The 18465-nt window shown below is 44.7% G+C and overlaps 2 protein-coding genes across 10 annotated transcripts in view; both read right to left on the reverse strand.

The window, feature by feature from the left end:
- Nucleotides 1-750: 750 nt before the first annotated feature.
- On the reverse strand, nucleotides 751-13090 carry KDELR2 (KDEL endoplasmic reticulum protein retention receptor 2). 2 transcript variants are annotated; one of them, XM_064153784.1, is made up of 5 exons: nucleotides 12876-13090; nucleotides 6120-6220; nucleotides 3131-3289; nucleotides 1773-2025; nucleotides 751-1063 (listed from the first exon to the last, which is right to left on the reverse strand). In XM_064153784.1, the coding sequence occupies exons 1-5, from the start codon at nucleotides 12964-12966 to the stop codon at nucleotides 1029-1031; spliced, it is 639 nt and encodes a 212-aa protein (XP_064009854.1). In that variant the 5' UTR covers nucleotides 12967-13090; the 3' UTR covers nucleotides 751-1028. The 2 variants fall into 2 exon arrangements, with proteins under 2 accessions (XP_064009854.1, XP_064009855.1); XM_064153785.1 differs by lacking the exon at nucleotides 12876-13090 and adding an exon at nucleotides 11634-11755.
- A 4204-nt stretch (nucleotides 13091-17294) lies between these two features.
- Nucleotides 17295-18465, reverse strand: part of OTOA (otoancorin) — a 43687-nt gene continuing 42516 nt past the window's right edge. For all 8 annotated transcript variants that reach the window (XM_064153783.1, XM_064153776.1, XM_064153777.1 and 5 more), the window contains 2 exons: nucleotides 18304-18392; nucleotides 17295-17766 (listed from right to left, as the gene is read on the reverse strand). In XM_064153783.1, coding sequence (XP_064009853.1) covers nucleotides 18325-18392 — 68 coding nt within the window. In that variant the 3' untranslated portion in view covers nucleotides 17295-17766; nucleotides 18304-18324. The remainder of the gene's footprint in view (nucleotides 17767-18303; nucleotides 18393-18465) is intronic.

Genomic DNA, 18465 nt, shown 5'->3' on the forward strand with positions numbered 1-18465 from the left:
AAAAGTGACATCAAAAACCACTCGAAGCTGAACATGGCAGTTGCTTATAAAGCATCCATTAAAAGGTAAAGTAAATGCTGTTTAAAACGGTCACCTACAGATTACTGTAATCAACAAGTTGCAAGTCTCCCATTTCTGCAATGGGCAGCAGGGCTGGACATTCAAGATGTTTAACCACCTTCTCCTGAAGGAAGAACACAGCCACGAGTATTCACCACGACGCACCACAGCCGCGGCTCTTCCCCTGCACAACCTGCACTGCCAAGTGCTTTCGTCATCGGGACAGCCTTCCCAAACACCGTGCCAAGACAGCAAAGGGCCCATCCTTGCAGCCTCAACAGATTTCTTCACGCTGTGCTTGCTGTCAGCCTGTTTAAGAAGGGGAACAACTACGGACCGCGAGTGCTCCCCTTCGGGCACCACGCAGGTATTGTATATAAGGAACTCCATGTCAGCAGATGGCACAAAGACTGGGCACCAGCACAACACATCTAACATTGGTGGTTTCAGAGTCAGAGTTGACATATATTCACCTTTTGGAAAAAAAATAAATATAGTGGAATGAAAATCGAATCAAAGGGAAAGAACAGATGACTACCATCCATCAAGGATGCACACAGCTGTGCACTGGGAAAAAAAACCAAAAATAAATCAGTCATTTCAAAGAAATTCTTGAAAATTAAAACAAAAAAAAGTTTGCACTTGTTCCTGGTCATAAACAATCTCACCAAAATCTCACTTTTGGAACGATTCCAATTGAAACCATACACTGAATTTATTAATACAGTATAAGTTTCTTTATGTAAAAAATCTTTATACATAGTAATAAAAAAGATAAAGGCAAGATGCATCAAACAGAAATCTGCTGGTTGTTTTTCCTCTGTTCTTACAGAGCCGCTGATGACTACCTGCACTATAAAGAGCTGTTTCTGACTTTCTGTCTCAAGCATCTTCACCTTTGCTTGTGATAAGGATTGTTCTGTCCAAGCATCCAAAAGGACAGATGCTGGTGATGGTTTTTTTGGCACTTACGCTGGCAAACTGAGCTTCTTTCCCTTGAGTACTGTAAGGAAAAACAGGAAAGAGAGCAGTTAGCAAAACAGAGATGGGATCTAGGAGAAACACATAATTAACACTCCAAAGGGACCAAAACCTGTCATGTGGTCACTCTGTTACAAAATGGGTGCCCTGCAGACAGCCCTCTCAAGTTTGCCTCTCTCCCTCTCTTCCACACATCCTGGTAAAGCAGACATGACTTGACAACCATTCCAGTCCTGCTCCCTCATGGCACCCTGAATACTCATTTTTCATCCTTGTAGCACATTCCAGCCTAGGACCACAGTTTCTTAGAGTAACAACACTTGTAGTTAACATGATGGAAGCTGGAATGCGAGAGCAGAACTGCTCATGCACTCATCAGAAATGGGCTGCATAAACACACAAAGTCCTTTGGACTCTTAAGCTACTAAAAACACTGAGAAAGGGGTCTGTAAGCACGTAATCCACACAAAACTCTCTATGTTGTCAGGAACATAAACTTTATATAAGCATGTTAAATACCAGTTAATTAGACAACTCACGCATCTATTTCCTATGGACACTCAAAACCAGTCCTCAGAAACGCCCTGCACTAGCAGGGAGTGTAACTGATAGATCGATCAAGCATCTGCACACAGCATTAACCACCTAGCAACATCAATGCAACACATCCCGGTGAAGGTGTTAGCTGTTACATTCCCCAAGGTGAAGCCAGAAGTGACAATGTTACTTACCTTTTGTAACATACAAATAGAAGAAGTCACAGTACAGAACAGTCTGGACCACGCCAGCAACAACGGCTATGAGGTCAAAAAATCCCTCAAAATAGTAGCGCCAAATCCAGTTGACTAAGTACAAGGCACGGTACAGACCCAAGAAGAACAGATAGTGAGTAGTGATGGTCTCTGCTTCCCCAGTTTTGCTGATCATAAAAAGTTGAGGGAGAATAGCAACCGATTCAAGATAGATGGAGAAGGTCCACAGTATCTGAAAGGAAAAAAAACAGACAAAACCCACAGGTACATTCAACTGTTTTACTGCTAATGGAAGCACAAAAGGCATTTGCCTTGACTCCAAAACATTATCAATCACAGAATGGCTTGGAAGGGACCTTAGAGATCATCTACTCCAACCTACACAGCATGGGCAGGAGTGCCTCACTAGACGTGGCTGTTCAAGGCCTTATGCAAGAGGAAAAAAGTGAAAGCTTCACAATCAACCACAAGAGGATACAACGAAACTCTTGGCTGAAAAAAGGCTCTGCAAACCAGCTGTCTGGTGAGCTGGCAGGTATAGCAGCTGGTAGGTTTAATTCTGAGTAGTCTTATGTGCATCCATCAGTCCACGCTTAAGATGTGTTGATCCTGCAATACACCTTGCAGAGCTGTGAAATGGTGCAGAGGAGATGGAGTCCTTTCTTTCTACGCAATTCCAACTTTCAAAATCTATTGGCTTAAAGCAGGAGTCAATACAGAGCAAAATGTAAAATAATGCCTCAAAGTGCTGCAATTAAAATTCTTTCACCTTCTAATAAAAAGCTTTGAAACTCAAAATATAAAACTGTGGTTCAGCAGACTTCAAATAAGCATCTGAATTTATTCTCTATTTTGTGGGTTTGAATTCTGTAATTAAATTTTTAACGTTGAGTTGGTTTTTTTTTTCTGATAGGAAAACACAGCTGCATTCCAAATCCAGCCCAATTCTTTCTAACACTCTGCAGGTCATTTGCAATTCCACAAACTCAAGAAGTATTTTCGTTCCTTTCATTTTCACCAGGTGGCACCAGCTAGTTACAGATTACATTCTGGAGCATCTGAACAAACACAAAAGGAAGGATACTTTTGAATTCATGTAACCATCAGGGTGTACCTGGGAAAAGACCATCATCTGCTTGACAAAACAATCAATGCTAATAACAATGCTAATGTCCTGAAGTGCATTACATTTTCACAGGAATCTACCCTGTAAAGGTGCATTAAGGAAACAGGATTAGCCTGAACCTACTAAGCGTTCTTCTGCCAGCCTCAAAATCTTCATGTTATAAATATTTTAGAGAAAGAAGTGTATAACCTCCTGCCCACAGTCAACTCACCTCCAGAGGAGAGAAGTCATGATTGACAAGAAATGAGAGTCCACCAACAGGAACTATCAGAAATTCCACTCTGAATGTGTCATGGTTCCCATCATAGGTGGCCTTAAATTTCATGTAGATCAGGTACACAGTGGCATATGAGCAAGCAATGTAGATGAGCTAAAGAGCAAGGAATGAAAACACAAAACAAAGCACAGAGGTTACAGGATTAGCTCAAACTCACCAAACACTCCTCCCAATACACTAAGAGGAATAAGCAGTTTTTGGTTGCCTGTATTGTTTACTTACATGCTTGTGCAACTCCAGGCTACATGGTGATGTTTAACTTCCCAGCAGAGTAGTAACTCCAACTGAGCGACACTGGGCTGTGGTGGTGGTGTTGCTTTAAAAACATCACCTTGTCTCTGGCTGAAGGGACTGTCTGAAAGTTTCTCTGAAGATGCTTTCCCAAGCAGACAGAACTAAGTAACTGACTGTAGAAGGACTAAGCCCTTCTGCTGCTGCAGGGGAGGCACTGACCTAAACTAAACCATTCACCTGAACAATGTGCAAGTGCATACAGGTAATAATGATGGAAGAAGTCTGCTCACATGCACAAAGCCTGGGAGTGGTGTGGCTCATGTGGCAATTAAACCCCTCTTCAGTACACCCCATTTGGATTGAAGTCACTTAACACACCACAAGGTAGCCAATCTGATTTCCGTATTTAAACAGCTCTAAACTCTGAGAAGGGGCAAGAGGCCAACATTCCCCACCAACCATAAAAAGTGCAAAACTATGACTGCTGGAAGCACTCAACCAGAAGCCAGTTTCAATTTCATGATGTCCACCATTATCGCTTCCATGGGGAACAGCTACAGAGTCTACTGTGCCATAACAATCAGAACAGGCCAACAACCTTCTTTTGCAGAGAGAACAGAACCAGAGCCAATACCTGACTCTAAAAGTCAGTCTGCCATCATCAGGACAGAGCTCACACTGTCCTGCAGACAACAAAACACAGTAGAGACTAGACAAATAGCTCAGCTTCTGCCTCAGTTTTACAGTAAAGATTAAATACTGCAAACTACTTACAGCACTAAACGTAGCTTCTTTACTTTTCAGTTGTAACAGACTAAAACCACAGCGTTTGCAGATGATACTCTTCATTGGAAGTGCTGCTCACAGATTAAAATATGCTGCAAATACCATGCTCAGGAGCTCAGAAGCCAAAGACTACCACACTAGCACTTTGGCTGACTGAGAATAAAGGGCCAGAGCAAGGTATATCTAACACAGGGAAATCCTACTACAAGCCAAAACTAATCCTAACTGGTATGGTCACAGAGGACACTAAGAAAATGTGAAAGAACCCCAGCTCCTTGTTAAAGAACTACAGTGTGGTTTTGGACACTGAAAAAGTTTTAATTTTTAAAGATACCACAATAAAGCAATGATAGAGAAATGTCTGCAGAGTGCAGCAGCAGAAATGCATCCAATACTCAGATACAGGTACCATGAAAAAGAAACCAAGATACAGAATGCTACAAATCTCAAATATGAGTGTCATTATTAAGAAGGGCAGTTAGTGCCTGTGTGTGGACTTCTGCATGTACTCCTGGAAGACAGAGGAAACTCATCTTCCTGAATAACTGATGATCACCACCAGACAAATACACTGAGTTAGCAACTGTAGTTTAGTACTTCTTTAAAAACACAGAAGAAGATAGTAACTCTAAAGAAAAAAACTTTTTTTTGCTATTGACTATAGCATTTTTCTCAAGTTAGGAAGTTTATATAGCAATGCTCTGGATAAACTCATTTGTGTTACTAAATAGAACTGATAAGACAACTATTATCAAGCAGTCTCTCCAAGCATTAACCTTTAAACTGTAATACAGGCTTCCATTTTGCAAGTGAATACTGGATTTGAACAGAGGACCGATCCCTCAATAGTGGACAGTTTAGTATGAAGTTGAATATCACAGCTGTCATTTCCCATATTCACTCCCTCTCTGGGAAGGAGGGCTGCAGAGCAGACCCTGAACCATAACCAACAAAGAAATGGCCAAAAACCCTTGCTGCTCCTTTAGTGGAACCAACAAAACCTCTCAAAATTCTCAGCACTCAGAGGCAAAAAGCTTCTGATTGAAAAATATTCTCCTTAATCCACAGTTCATCTAGACTGTTAGTATTAAAGTTTAAACATGCACATTTGATTTGGTTAGAGACAGCAGCATGAGTGGGTTTAAGAGCTGCAATTTTATTGTTGCAGTATTACTCTTCAGTAAGTTTTGCAGTACTGATTACCTAGCCTTTCCTCCTGGCAAAGATATACTACTACCCTTTGAACTACAACTGAAGAGCACCAAGAGCACAGGATTGAAAAGGTGTCTGCTCTAGCGCCTCAAATGCATTAGCTTGCACTGGGGCCACGAACACACTGCATTTTCCCAGTCTACTGCTTTATTTTCCTGTGCTCTGCGTCAGAAATTGCAGGATTAAAAAAAATAAAGAAACCAAAGTTGTGCTTGCTGACACTGGGTGGGCAGTGAATGGGTATAATCTGATGGAAGCTGCATTCCTGAAAGCGTTCTCCTGTCAACTTTCAATCAGCCTCTGACCAGACACTAGATGCCATTCTGGCAATGCATTCTGAATACTAATTTAGCTTGTCGTGGCTAAAAAGAGATTTACTTAAGCTCTCATGTCTCAGTTGAGAAAGAAGATGTATTTCAACCACTTCCCCCCAAAAGCTTTTCTTTTCAGTAACCCAAATGGCATTTGTTCTAAGGGTCACACTCCCCACATTAACAGTTTTCAACCCTGCATGTAAAATGTAAAAAGAAAGTAAGGTTTTGAGTCCATTCTCCACACTCTTTATCCAAAACCTGTCTAGAATTTATTTTGCAATAACTGTGCAGTGAGCCCTTAAAGAGGCTTTTATCAATTAGATTATCCACCCTGCATGCAACATTACCAGCTTTTCTGACTCAGCAGCATACTCTACCTTCATAGATGTGTTATACAATGAAATGAATGAAGTGAAGAGGTCCAGGTAACGGGTAGTGAAGACCACTGCAAACAGAAGCTGGCTTTTCCCAGAAATACCTAAAGTGATAAAGGAAATAATTCATTACTCAAAAGGTGATGGTGTGCTTTAAAACACTTGATGCCAAGGATGAGAAAGGACATACCCTTTATTTGTAAGCAAGCTGATTACAAAATAAGGATGAAACCCAGGCTTCCAAGCTGTACAAACAGCACTGCTAGTTCATGTATCCCAGCAGCAGTGAAGTACCCCTGCACTACACAAGATTTAGGAGTTACTCATAGAACACAACTTGCAGGAGGTGTTTCTGCAGATGACACTGTCTGTCCTGCATTATCATTGGTCACTCAGCAGCAAGGCTGCATTAGCTTTCAATTCTGAGAGTGCTGTCACATGCCTAAGTACATTCTTTAGGTGCTGAATAGCTGGAAAGGTACAAGGGCAATAGATACTACAGATCCAGTGATAATCACAAAGCGTGCAGCACCAACGTGATTTTAGAGAATACACTGATTTCAAAATCTAAGGTAATTCAGTTCAGAAACTTAACCAACAACACGGAAGAGGGCAGAAAAAACATCAAACTGACAAAACCAGCTGGTACTACGTACTGTAACAAAATTCAGACCGAGGTAAGGGAGCTAAAATGACAGCCAGCTGCACTGCATTTTCAAGGTAACTTCTGATTTTAGGCTGAAGTCCCAGCATCAAAATGTGTATTTCACTTCAGCCACCACAGCAGAGTTAGAAGCATAAAAGCTTTGCACAGTCAGTCACTAAAAGCTTCTGAAAATTGAAGTGAGACATTGCTCTGTAATACTGATGGTGTGTCACAGTGGGGGGACAAAACAGCCTAGCCTGTGCCTCCCTCTTGTTATTCCAATTATTTTTGTCTTCAGTCATCCAGGGTGAAAATATTTGGCTCTGTTCAGCTAAGCATGGAAATAAGGTTCAAAAAACGAGAGGGGAAAAAAAATATTGTCTATGGCAGAGTTAAGACACGAGGCTGAAAATCCTTGTCCCCTTACACTGAGATACTGCCAAGAAAGGCTTTTATTAACAGTGCCATAAAGCAATCAGGAGGAAGGCTATCTGCTATGGCTACCAACTGCCTTGTCACTCTGGCTTAAGAAACACACTGAGCACCTGCCCCGGATGAAGGGACTTTATACATCAAGTACAGGAACGGCCGAAACAACTCAGGAACTTTTGTCTGCAGCTTTCGTAAGTGAAACGTCTCTGGGGTGAGCCTGAAGTACCACCTGCAGTACAGGAAACAGCAAATGCCTCAAACCTTACAGTTATGCAGGCTGTGAAACCACAAACCAAAGCTGCATGTATTATAGTGACCCCATGCTAACAACAACACCTCAACCCCCCAAAACGAAAGCAAAACACTTCCCAAAGACTAAGGAAAACCCAACACCATTATTTGGCATTTCTTAGAGTAGAACTACACTGCAAAAGCAGCAGCAGGTCTCTCAGCTGCATCCCCGGTGTGCTCACTGACATTACAGCTCTTGCTGCAGCCCTCTCTCAGGCCAACAAAAGCTCTCAGCAAGAAGCACTGTCCTAAGGTCGGAACCTACAGGGCAAAGTAATCTACCTGCACAGATTACAGTCCAGCATCACACCACAGCATATAGTTACATTCAATTATTCAGCATGATATCCTTTAGCAAGCAATTGTGAACAGCAAAGAAGTCCTAAGACACTAATTATTGATAATGCTATAAATTTGCATCTGAGAGTATCGTCACATAAATACAAGTAATACACTTGACAAAGTCCTCTAAGCCCTTGTCAGCTTCACCTTCCCCTCACAACCTAAAAGCTGTCATTTATTATGACTTTCATAATTTACACTGAATTTTTAATCCTCAGAATAGTCAAACGCTCTTGGAACAGACCCTAAAGCCAAGTTTAAACTAATAGTCACACTAAGTAGGCTAGATTAGGCAAATCTGAAACCACAGACCTACAGAGAAACAGGAAAACTGGGAGAAAGCAAGATCCATACCACGGCAGGGGTAGGAACCAAGTAATCAATTGTGTACCAATGGGACACAACTCAAAGCTTTAGGGCAGACACCTGTACTCCTGCCACAGCACTCACCTTATGGTTACTGAGACTGACCTTAACCTTATTCGCATCCTTCTCCCTGTCCTTTGACAGCCACAAACATTACTTCGTTCTTGAGCTACATAAACACCTTTTTAAATTTCTTTTTCCCAAGCTCTGGGCTCAAGTTTCAAGGACTCAAATCTCTCATTTTGGTTTCAATTCCATTCATGGAAAAACTCCTTCGACTTCTGCACCCTAGCTTGGCTAAAACAGCATGAAACTTTAATTCAAAAGCTCAGCTGATTTTCAGAGCCAAGGAGGTCAGCAGAGCTGAAACTGTAGTCCTTTCTCATCTAACTTACTTTTGATATTGTGAGTCAGGTAAAGAGCAACAGGCAGTAGCTGGTAGCCTAACTGTGAAGTATGTACACTACTTACTATGAACTGCAGATCATAACATCTACAACTGGAAGTTTTCCCAAGGCAAAAGCAATCCATACTTTGTCATGGAAACTTCATAGACTCTTGGAAGCATTTGAAAAAAGTAGCTTCCTACAGTCTGAAGTCCACATCAGCCACAGACCCACAACTCCTTGGATTCTGTTATTAAAATACTAACATTATGAATTCTGCACTTTCAAGTAAAAACATTTAAGTAAATAAAAACATCAACCCAGCACTAAACACAAATCTGACAACTGAGAAAAGCAAAATTCTCCTTCAAAGAGGGATAAGAAACTCCAAACCTACCTAAAGCAGCATTTTTTGAGGAAAGACAAAGCAGCAACAGTCTGTGGCAAAGCACAGCCTCGAGTTTCAACACAGCATCTGATCTGGTCCATAGTAGATACATAAACACAATTCTAACAGACAAGCTACATTCCCTAGCAAAAGTATTACATATTTACTATGCACACTACTTTAGAGTGTTAAGCACATCATTTGACAGCCCTGCAACTGCAGGTCACCTTTATCACTTGACAAATGACACCGAGAAAAGCAAATCAATTTTCAGGCAGCAATTCAGCGCAAACAACCTCCTTTGACTTGGAGTGGATCAGAAAACACAGTCTGAACATGACAACGCTGGGAAGCACAAGATTCTTCAAGTCTCATGAATTCCCTAATTAGGACACAAAGTCTATAATGGAGTTACCTGCTACATTCTCCACAGCTTCTAGTAATTATTTCTGAGCTGTTATTTGAAGAGACAAACATTCTTCCAAACTCTAAATCTGGAAACTCAAATCAGTCATGCAAAAAATTGCTTCCCTGCCAGCTCTGAAATCACGCCGTGATTTGCCTTCCCCTCTTCCCTTTTTAACATATTGACTAAATTAGGGGGGAAAAAAGCGTGTCAAAGACCGAAAACAAGGAAACAGGAGTGCTTCAAAATGCAGATAGCCTCGCCTCTTTCCTCAGTTAGAGGAGTGCCTTCTCCCAGCACAAAAGCAGGGGCTGATGTGTCACCAGAAAACAGCAGGTTGCAGCAGAGGTACACAGGCTGTCTCCTCTCCTTTCGGCTGCCTCTGCAGGCCTCGGAGCTCCTCTTGGAACAAAGGCCTCAGACACACACAGAGGCAAGCAGAAGAGAGGAGTCGGCACCATGTGGTTTGCCAGCTCTTCATGGATCACAGCCCTACAGCTCAGCAATCAGCTAGAAGCCTTTATTTGTTTGTTAAGCTTCTGCTGCCTCAGAGGTGCAGTTCAAGCAGCAGCTGGCTGGCCTACCCCCCTTCTCTAGCCACCAGTACGCGTGAGGTACATGTGCTTATTGAACGTATTAACTGCTCTAACGAGCAATGCAAAGCAATCTCAGAAAGCCGCCAACAGCAGGCTTTTAGCAGCTGCTCCACGGGTAACACTCGGGTGGTTGTTATTATTGTCTGGCATTACAAACATATTTTATGCTACTATATATATTTATGAAGTTTTTATTAGTAGAAACCACAACCAATGACAACAAACCACTACAAGGAAAAGGATCGAGCCCCAAAAATAAAATTCCATGCCCCTCTGAGGTGCTGCTTCTCATTCTAGACAAACTTGTTAGGTCTCAGCCACTTATCTCACAGAAGTAACATGGATCTCTATTTACTCCCACGGATTCAGGCAGAACTGGAAGATAGTGAAGAGCAATCCCACAGAAACACATCCATGTTTCATTTGTTCCTCTCTGGAAAATTAAAAGCAGACATTTCCTTCTGAAAGGGTCCGTGCATGGATGTTCATGCTCAGGGACACTGGCCAGTTTGGCGAAGGGAAGAGCTGAGTGCCTTAGATAAACTGGTCCATTGACCTTTCTGTGCTGGAGAATGCAGTACCAAAGACAATGATTGGTACGAGTCTACTTTTTTATGAACAAATCCCTAATAACAGGGATCCTCAATCACCACTCGCTGGAGGAAAACAACATCAGATCATTTTTTAGGCAGAAAGATGGGACTAGATTACATTGTACTATGCTGGGTAAATAATCTCATGTCCAAAGGTCACTTAATCTCTTGGCTAAAATCCTACTTGAGTTTTATCTTTGCACTAGAATTCCTCGTTTTCTTTTCAGACAGCAAGAGATACTTAGCTTTTGGATCATTACCTCTGTTTTGTTGATAATCTTCACTGTCCTTCTTAAGTAAGAGAGAGGACAAAACTCTACAGAATAGCTGGAGAAGACCAGGCTCTCTCCTCCCAGATCCAGACAGACTGATCCATTAAACCTTGAGCCAGGAAGGTTCCTGTGCTTCATGACCTTATAAACAATAGCTCTGTGCTACCACTGCACTCAGTCCACGGACTCATTTACTTAAACTCTTTTGTGAAGTTAAGAACAGTTTTTACTTTACATGTGTTAAAAACCAAAGCTATTCATTCACTGTACTTTTTTCTTTTGTGCTATCAAGTGATTAGCAAAAAGCAACCAGAAGTCAAACATGCAGAACTTGTACCTCCTCTTACCTGTAGAGCAAATCTCTTTCATTTCCCCATTCCCAGTTCTTTCAGATCACAGCTTAAGCTAATTATTCATACTTTTAACTGAATAATTTACACATACATCTGATCAACAGCATTAAGGCAGTATCTGAATGTCAACACATGGCAAGCTGATTTCAGCTAACGAAGGAGACTGTTACTAATGAAGGAGAAGCTCACTAGAGAGAAGGCAAAGCTAAGCTCACAGTCAAACCCCAGTCCATAGCAAAAATGGTATTCCCAGGGTAGGTGCTCTGGATCCAGGTAACAGGCCGAGCACTGAACCGCTCATTTTGACTTACAGCAATTCCTAGCCTCTGAAAGAAATCAGCTATTCTGCAGCTTTAAGAGATGCTTGCAATTCCCTCCAACCACCACACCGTACACTAGGAGAGAAAAGGCAAACCACATCACAGGGAATTCGAGCAAGCACGTACAGAACACGGGAGGAAGCAGCAGCGTTTCCCACCCGAGCTGGCAGGGGAGCCGCAGGAGTGGGGCTTCTCCCGGCGCCCAGCCCGGAGGGCGGCCGGGACACAGCTCCCTCCCCGCCACACCTCTCCCGCTGCCACGTCAGACCAGGCCAGGATCTCCACTGAAAGCCTATTCACTCCAGCTCGGCATCTCTCTGCCACAGCTTCCCACTGCAGCTGGTCATGCCACGAAGAAAACACCACTGGTCCCTTAAAACCGGCACGAACCACGATTCTTACTGCAGCGAGGGTGAAAACAAAGGGCAAGAAGCGGGCCCGTGAGTCGGCCGCGAACGCACACCAGTGCGGAGGGAAAAAGGGAGGGAGCGAGAGAAACTTCAGGATCTGCAAACTGCAAGTCAGTATTCCCAGCGCTGCACCAAAACGGCGCTTAAAGCTGCCAAGCAGCGAGGCAGACGGAAGGCTGTGCGCTGCCAGGGAAGGAGAGAATCAAGCTCCATCTCCCTTCCCGAAGCGGCCGGGCGCAGAGAAGGGAGGGAGGCTGCCCGCCCCGCGGGGGACGCATTCCTCCCTCCTCCCCTTCTCCAAACCTGCCTCCCCATTCATTCGCTCGCCACCGGGCAGTTACATAAGGAAGGAGCGACCCTCCCGGGGACAGCAGAGGTGGCGGTGCCCAGGGATTAAAGTACAAATAATGGCAACCTCTAATAGAATCGCAGCTCCCACAAGTACACTCCCAACCTGGGAGGCAAGCGGCTCCCCTTTCCTCCCCCCGGCTGCCCGCCCGCTTCCCCACACCCTGGCTCTGGAGGAGGCTGAGCTAAGCAGGAGGCCGGTCAGGACAAGAGCTGAGCCCCCTCTTCTCTACACCGAGCGATGGTCCCTTTTCCCCTGTTCGGGGCGAGCTCTGCCCTCCCGCCAGGGGACTCTTCAGCGGGTGCTTCCGAGTGGAACAATCCCCCTTTCCCTCGTCTTTCCCCACTTCACCAGGGCCGCCTCCCGGGCCAAGCGGGGTAACCGAGACCCCTCCATACTGCCCCGCGGACCCCACTGACGCAGCCGAGCTTTCCCCACGGAGCGGTGCCTGAAGCGCGGCAGAAGCGATCGCAGCACCCTCTCGTCGCGGCGCGAATGCGGCGACCTCGCCTAGCCCCCGGCGAGGCTCCCTTCTGGCACTGCGGCCCAGAGCCGCCCGGCTGGTCCCGCCACCCTCCCCTCGGCCGCCCGGCGGCCTCCCGCACGCACCCGCGCAGGAGCGGCTCTTCCAGATCTTGAGCAGCAAGATGATGATGGCCGCCAGGTGGGACAAGTCCCCGGTGAGGCGGAAGATGTTCATGGCGGCGGCAGAGGCAGCAGCGCAGCCCGGAGCCGGGGAGGGAAGATGGCGCAAGCTCAGCGGGCACCGAGCGACGTGGCCCGGGGACGTGGCCAGCCAGCCGCCGCCCGGTGCACGCTGGGAAAGCGGAGCGGCGCCCCGCCCCTGCGCGGAGCGGAGAGCGCCGCCGGAGCTGCTGCTGGCCGCACGGCTGCGGACGCGCACACCGGGACCCTCCGGCCGCACTCGGCCCTCCTGTCCGAACCGCTGACCTGGTAGGGCTGGGCCCGTATCGGTGGGGCCTGGCTCCCACCGCTCCCTGAGCAGCCAGGTCGCGGCATCGGGTCCCGTGCAGGGTGGCTGTTACGGAGGGCGGTGCAGGCTACGCTCCCTGTTTTGCCCCGAACTCTTCAGAAGCCCTTTTATATGAATGAAATGGAGATTCTTTGTTATCTGGCAGTAAGGAGAGAACGGAGCCGTGCGGCCAGCGGCGCCTCCCGGGCCCATGCGCCTAGCGGCTGCCTGTCCGCGGAACGAGTACCTCGAATGAACGGGGGAGAGAAGCTGCCGTGTGATTCAGCCATCAGGCGTTTGGCAAGTTCAGCAGCTGATACTTAACAGCTACTGTCCTGTTCTGTGTAAACGAACAATGGCTTGATTCATGTTTAGTAGTGCAAGAGTGTATGCGGACCTTCCAAGGAATAAGGCAGGAATTATCCCTCGCAACGATAAGGCTTCACGAGTTAGCACTTTGCAGCCCTGAACCCTAAATCTGAAGGAGGGCATCACCACTGTAGCCGCCCAGTTCAAAGAGATACTTCCTCTTAGGTAGCTCTCTAATAACTCTGCAAGGTTCGGTGTAAAAACCTCACTAACACAGAAAAACGGGGACAGCCCCACAGCAGCAACAGCATTAAAATCCTTTAAAGGGCTTTGCATCTTCCCTGAAAGAAAACACAGCAAGTTTCCTTTCTTTAATGTGCACCCACAGTGGGACAGAAAGAAATGCACTTATTTCCAGAGGTTAGAAATCAAAGCTTGCGTTCTCAAACCGTGTTTACAAGCAGCACAAAGTCTACAAGCTCCATACTACCTCTTGTCTTGCACTTGTTACGCCCTTACAGAAGAGGTTAAATGTTGCATTTTAGAAGTGTAATAGATTTTAACTCTAACAGGCTAATTGTTTTAAACAGATTAATAACTTTCAGCATCAAGTCATGTTTGATGCCATTACCGGTAAGTTGACTCGAGGACAGGTTAAGAACACAGGTTCAGTAGTTGGAGAATTTGTGCTGAAGACAAGAGTGGCAGAATTGCCAAGGTCCACTGGTGTAGACCACGGCAGTGCAGGGGAAAGTGCTGCTACAGAAATACAAGCTCCGTGGTTGCAGTGCTGTGGCACATCTGTCACCGAGCACAGGCATAACAAGTGCAGTGTCTGCCCCGGCACCAGCTGAGCTATCCAGAATAGCTGACACAAGCTTGACTATGATTTGTACATTGATTGTGTTACATGTAAACACTTCTGAAAGGATGAATACTGGAACAGAAGCAGCTAATAAAAACATGGGCAGATGCCTATCTGGAATCTGTTTTAATCGATGTATCAAAGACAGAGAGCTGACATCTCTCTCAACTCCTGTCTCAGTTCATGCAGGATGTATTCAGAACTTGTTTGCAGTCTCAATTGTTTTCTGGCATCAAAACTTGTCAGGCCCCAGTTAAAGATGACCTAGGGCAGCTTTAGCCTGTGCATCAAGCCAACACGTGATTTTAACTAAAGCAAAGGCTACTCTGTGATAAATCAATACAATTCTTTTCTGTACAATGGTTACAAATTACTGCCTACCAGCAAATGCTATCCTGCTGTGTTTGTGACAGATTAGCATTTTCCACTATTTTCATACTTCCCCTCCAGGAGTTTAATCCTTGTCCCCCAAAGAGAAGATCACAGATAATATGTGAGATGCTGTTAAGTATTTTAAAGGCTAATTAACAATCTTCTAAAACATTAGAAGATAAATGTTACCCTGTTGCCAGTGAAGCAAGAAATCCAGCAATCACAGTTCCTCCATTTAATATTCCAGTGTGTAGTCACTGGATTGTAAGCCCTGACCATGCCTTGTGTCCCTGCATCATGAGGGTAGGCAAATCCTCTCATTAATCCAGATAGGAAAAGCAGACTGATGCTGAATAGGAAAGGGCAGGAAGAGACAGATGGACATTAGATGCCTGCCACTCACTGCAGAACAAATGTAATGCATTGCCAGATTATCTATTTCTGGGTACAATTAAAGAACCAGATGTGATTTTTGATAAAAATAACCTATGGTTCAAAATTGCTCCAGGTCCTGATACCAGGCAAGGTCAGGTGGGCTGTGTGAGCTAGTCTCACAGTATCTCTGTTTAGGAAATGAGTAGAGAGATATGGAAACACAGTCTGGTGATAGATCAGACATCAGCAAAATAGGAAGTTATGGGTACCTGTATGAGACACACATTCACTATGTTCTCTGAAAGTCTGACATTTCTCTGCACTTTCAAGAGCATGCTGTATAATTGCACAAAATACTGTTCCTGAAGACAAATTTCAGGTGTTCTGGGGTACCACTATTTGATTTACATTGAACTTTGGGTTTATTCTTTGCAGATTTGTCTTTTCTATCCTGCCTTACTGGAAAGGAAAGTCCAATCCCTCACCTCAACAGGAGTGGAGTAAGCAGTCCATAAGGCCGTCCCACATTATATGACACAGAGGAGAATACTGTACAAATCAGGACCATAAGGAAGTAAAATAAGGTTCTTTGCCCTCCTCAGATGCATGTATCTGCAGATTTTCCTTTCCAAAACCCCACCAAACCCACACACATCATTTTCACTGAGATGAAGAGACCACACTGCCAAGAGCTGTACAGCAACACAGAATATCAGCCCTTTTGACAGGAAAAATAAAGAGATTATTTGAAAGATGATTTCTCCTCCTAAGTAACATGGCCTGTGACAAGGGCCTGAGGTACCTCCTGTAGTGAGTTACTGCTCCTCGACTGATAGGAATGCCAGTGGCCACTGGCTGTGTGCATGCTTGGCAGCAGCGTCAGCTGTCCGTAACCACAGCACAGGAAGAGCCAGAACAGTAGCAAGCACACTACGGCCAATGCTACAGTGCTCAAGTGACACATTCCAGGTGACTATCTGATCCCTTGCTTATTTGTGAGTGTCATTTGAATTAGGCAGACCTGTCTACAACCTCAGGTTAAGGAAGCAGAGGCAGAACTTGGTATCTTATTGTTAGCATGAGAGAGGAAGATGCAAGGCAGTTTGCAGCAGTGGTTCTTTGCTCATAAAAGGCAAAACTAAAGCAGGCAGGATTCTCTGTAATGTCATGTCACACTTGCCAAGGTTAGCTATAGGCAAAGCAGTTCCCTGAGCTAAAGGGATTGCTAAAGGGGGAGAGGGAACAGGAGGGGGTAAAGAGTGGCTATGCTCTCACTGCTTACTTTACCAGCTACAAAGCCCTGAAAATCAGGTTGGCTCCTGCTGCAGGAAGCACAGATTATATGGGACTGCGGTGGGAGCTGTTACTGCAACAGCTGCAGCAGCTAACATTCACCCTTCCCCAGCAGCAAGCCTCTTCCCTCCAGCTCTCCCCACCAGCCCCACTCTTACTGCTTCTCCATAGGCGACAAAGTTTCAATTCTTCCAGTGCTGAGAAGCCAGAAAAAAAATAGAAATAGAAGTTTGAAAGGCACTTAGCACAACACAGATCTACATGAAAAAGCTCACCTTTTAAATCTACACATTGCCTTTTTCAGTCTAGAAGAGATAAAGACTTCTGCAATGGCAAGATGGAAAACTAGACCATGTGTTCTTAGCATAAAGTCATGTTGAATGGCGTCAAGTTGTATGTTCACGTGCAGAAGCTTTTCAGTATCTGGTGGTTTTATTTCTGCTGTTTAAAATGCTGAGGTATGGCATGGAAACCATGAGACATGTAAGCCATGCATTGATAGAACACATGGCAGTATTTCTGGTGTATAGTTCAGATGGAGCTGTGGAAAGTATTGGATGGGCAATCCTAGGAGTAGGTAGATCCAGTGACCACTTTCTCCTTTTGATTCCCAGATGTACACTTGGACCCTGCCCAAAGTGAAGGGACTAACTCCTGATGAACATAAGCAGGTTTCCATGGTGCATCTTGTCACATGAAACCCTAACAGCACTGGCAATGCCCTCTGTGTCAACAGTTCTGTGTTGAGTACATACAGCCATGGGGAACTACATTTTATACAGCTGCTTGAATTATAAGAACACGTCACTACTTCTTATCTGAGCAGGATTTAAACCAGAAGCCCAGAGGTGAAGTTATTTTATTGCAAGAGCAGTAACTTTTAATCTGGTTCCTACTACCTCACACAGGCAAGCCCCTGTCCAGAGGAATGTACACTCAAAGCTTGAGAAGAAAAGCCACCAGCTGGATATAAAAGTCTGACCCACTCGGCCAGTGCAAACAGCCCAGGGACAGTGCAGCAGCCTCCAAACAGCTGCCACCTGTCCCCTGGGTCTCTAGCACATAAGCATATCTTCCAGGGATTTTCTCATAGACAGATAAGCCATTTCCACTTTTAACATCTCTCTGAAGGACTTGGAGGGATCCTGTGCTGGTTGTTAATGGTAAAAGTAGGGAAGGAGGATACTTCACATCACGATGGCAGACGAAGGTGTTCCTTTAAATAAATTATCCAGTTTGTGCTCAGGCATCTCAGAGCCTTGATTCAGGCTGAGCTGCAGGTCTTCAGCATCTCCTTTGCAAGCTCCAGGACTCTGAAAAACAAAAAAGCAAAGCATATGTAGTCTTTTGACATAGCTTGACTTGCAGTCCTAAGCTTAAACGTTTGGTTTGTTTAATTAGAACTTATACCTTCAGCCCATCAGCTCTCCCCTTGGATTTTAGCCTGTCAAAATGGTAACATCCCCTAACAAGCAGTGGAAACATTCTTTTAAGTGGAGATTATCAAAGTGTTTGTGGAATAAAATCTTATCAATGGACTGGAAGAGGCAAAATACAAATGAACACATTCTAAATAACAGTGCAGCAATGGATTGGTGCTACATGGAATTTCAAATACACTTTAGATAAGGTTGGCTTTTGAGTAAAGATAAAGTGCTTTCCCCCTGGTTAGGTTCTAAGAGCAACCACACACCTTTGTAACACACAACCAGCATTCAGAAATTACTGTGTCTGTATTCAAAACAGGGAGAAGGTCCCACGGTCCTTCACCCTGTGTTGCTCCTGCTAAGCCACCACTGCCACAGGTGAACTGTGCTTCTGTTATATAGCTTACTGAAATTGTAACTTACTCCATCTTAACAACCATGGGCTCAGAAAGGCAGGTGCAGCATGAACACAGCACACAAACAGATGCCAAAGCCACTCAAACAAGGAACACCTGAAAAACAGAAAGCATTATGTCTTTGTGTCATGATACAGTTCGGGTCCAGCACAATCTCATCTGCCCCACC

This window comes from Pogoniulus pusillus, chromosome 13 (genome assembly GCF_015220805.1).
Source record: "Pogoniulus pusillus isolate bPogPus1 chromosome 13, bPogPus1.pri, whole genome shotgun sequence".
NCBI lineage: Eukaryota > Metazoa > Chordata > Aves > Piciformes > Lybiidae > Pogoniulus > Pogoniulus pusillus.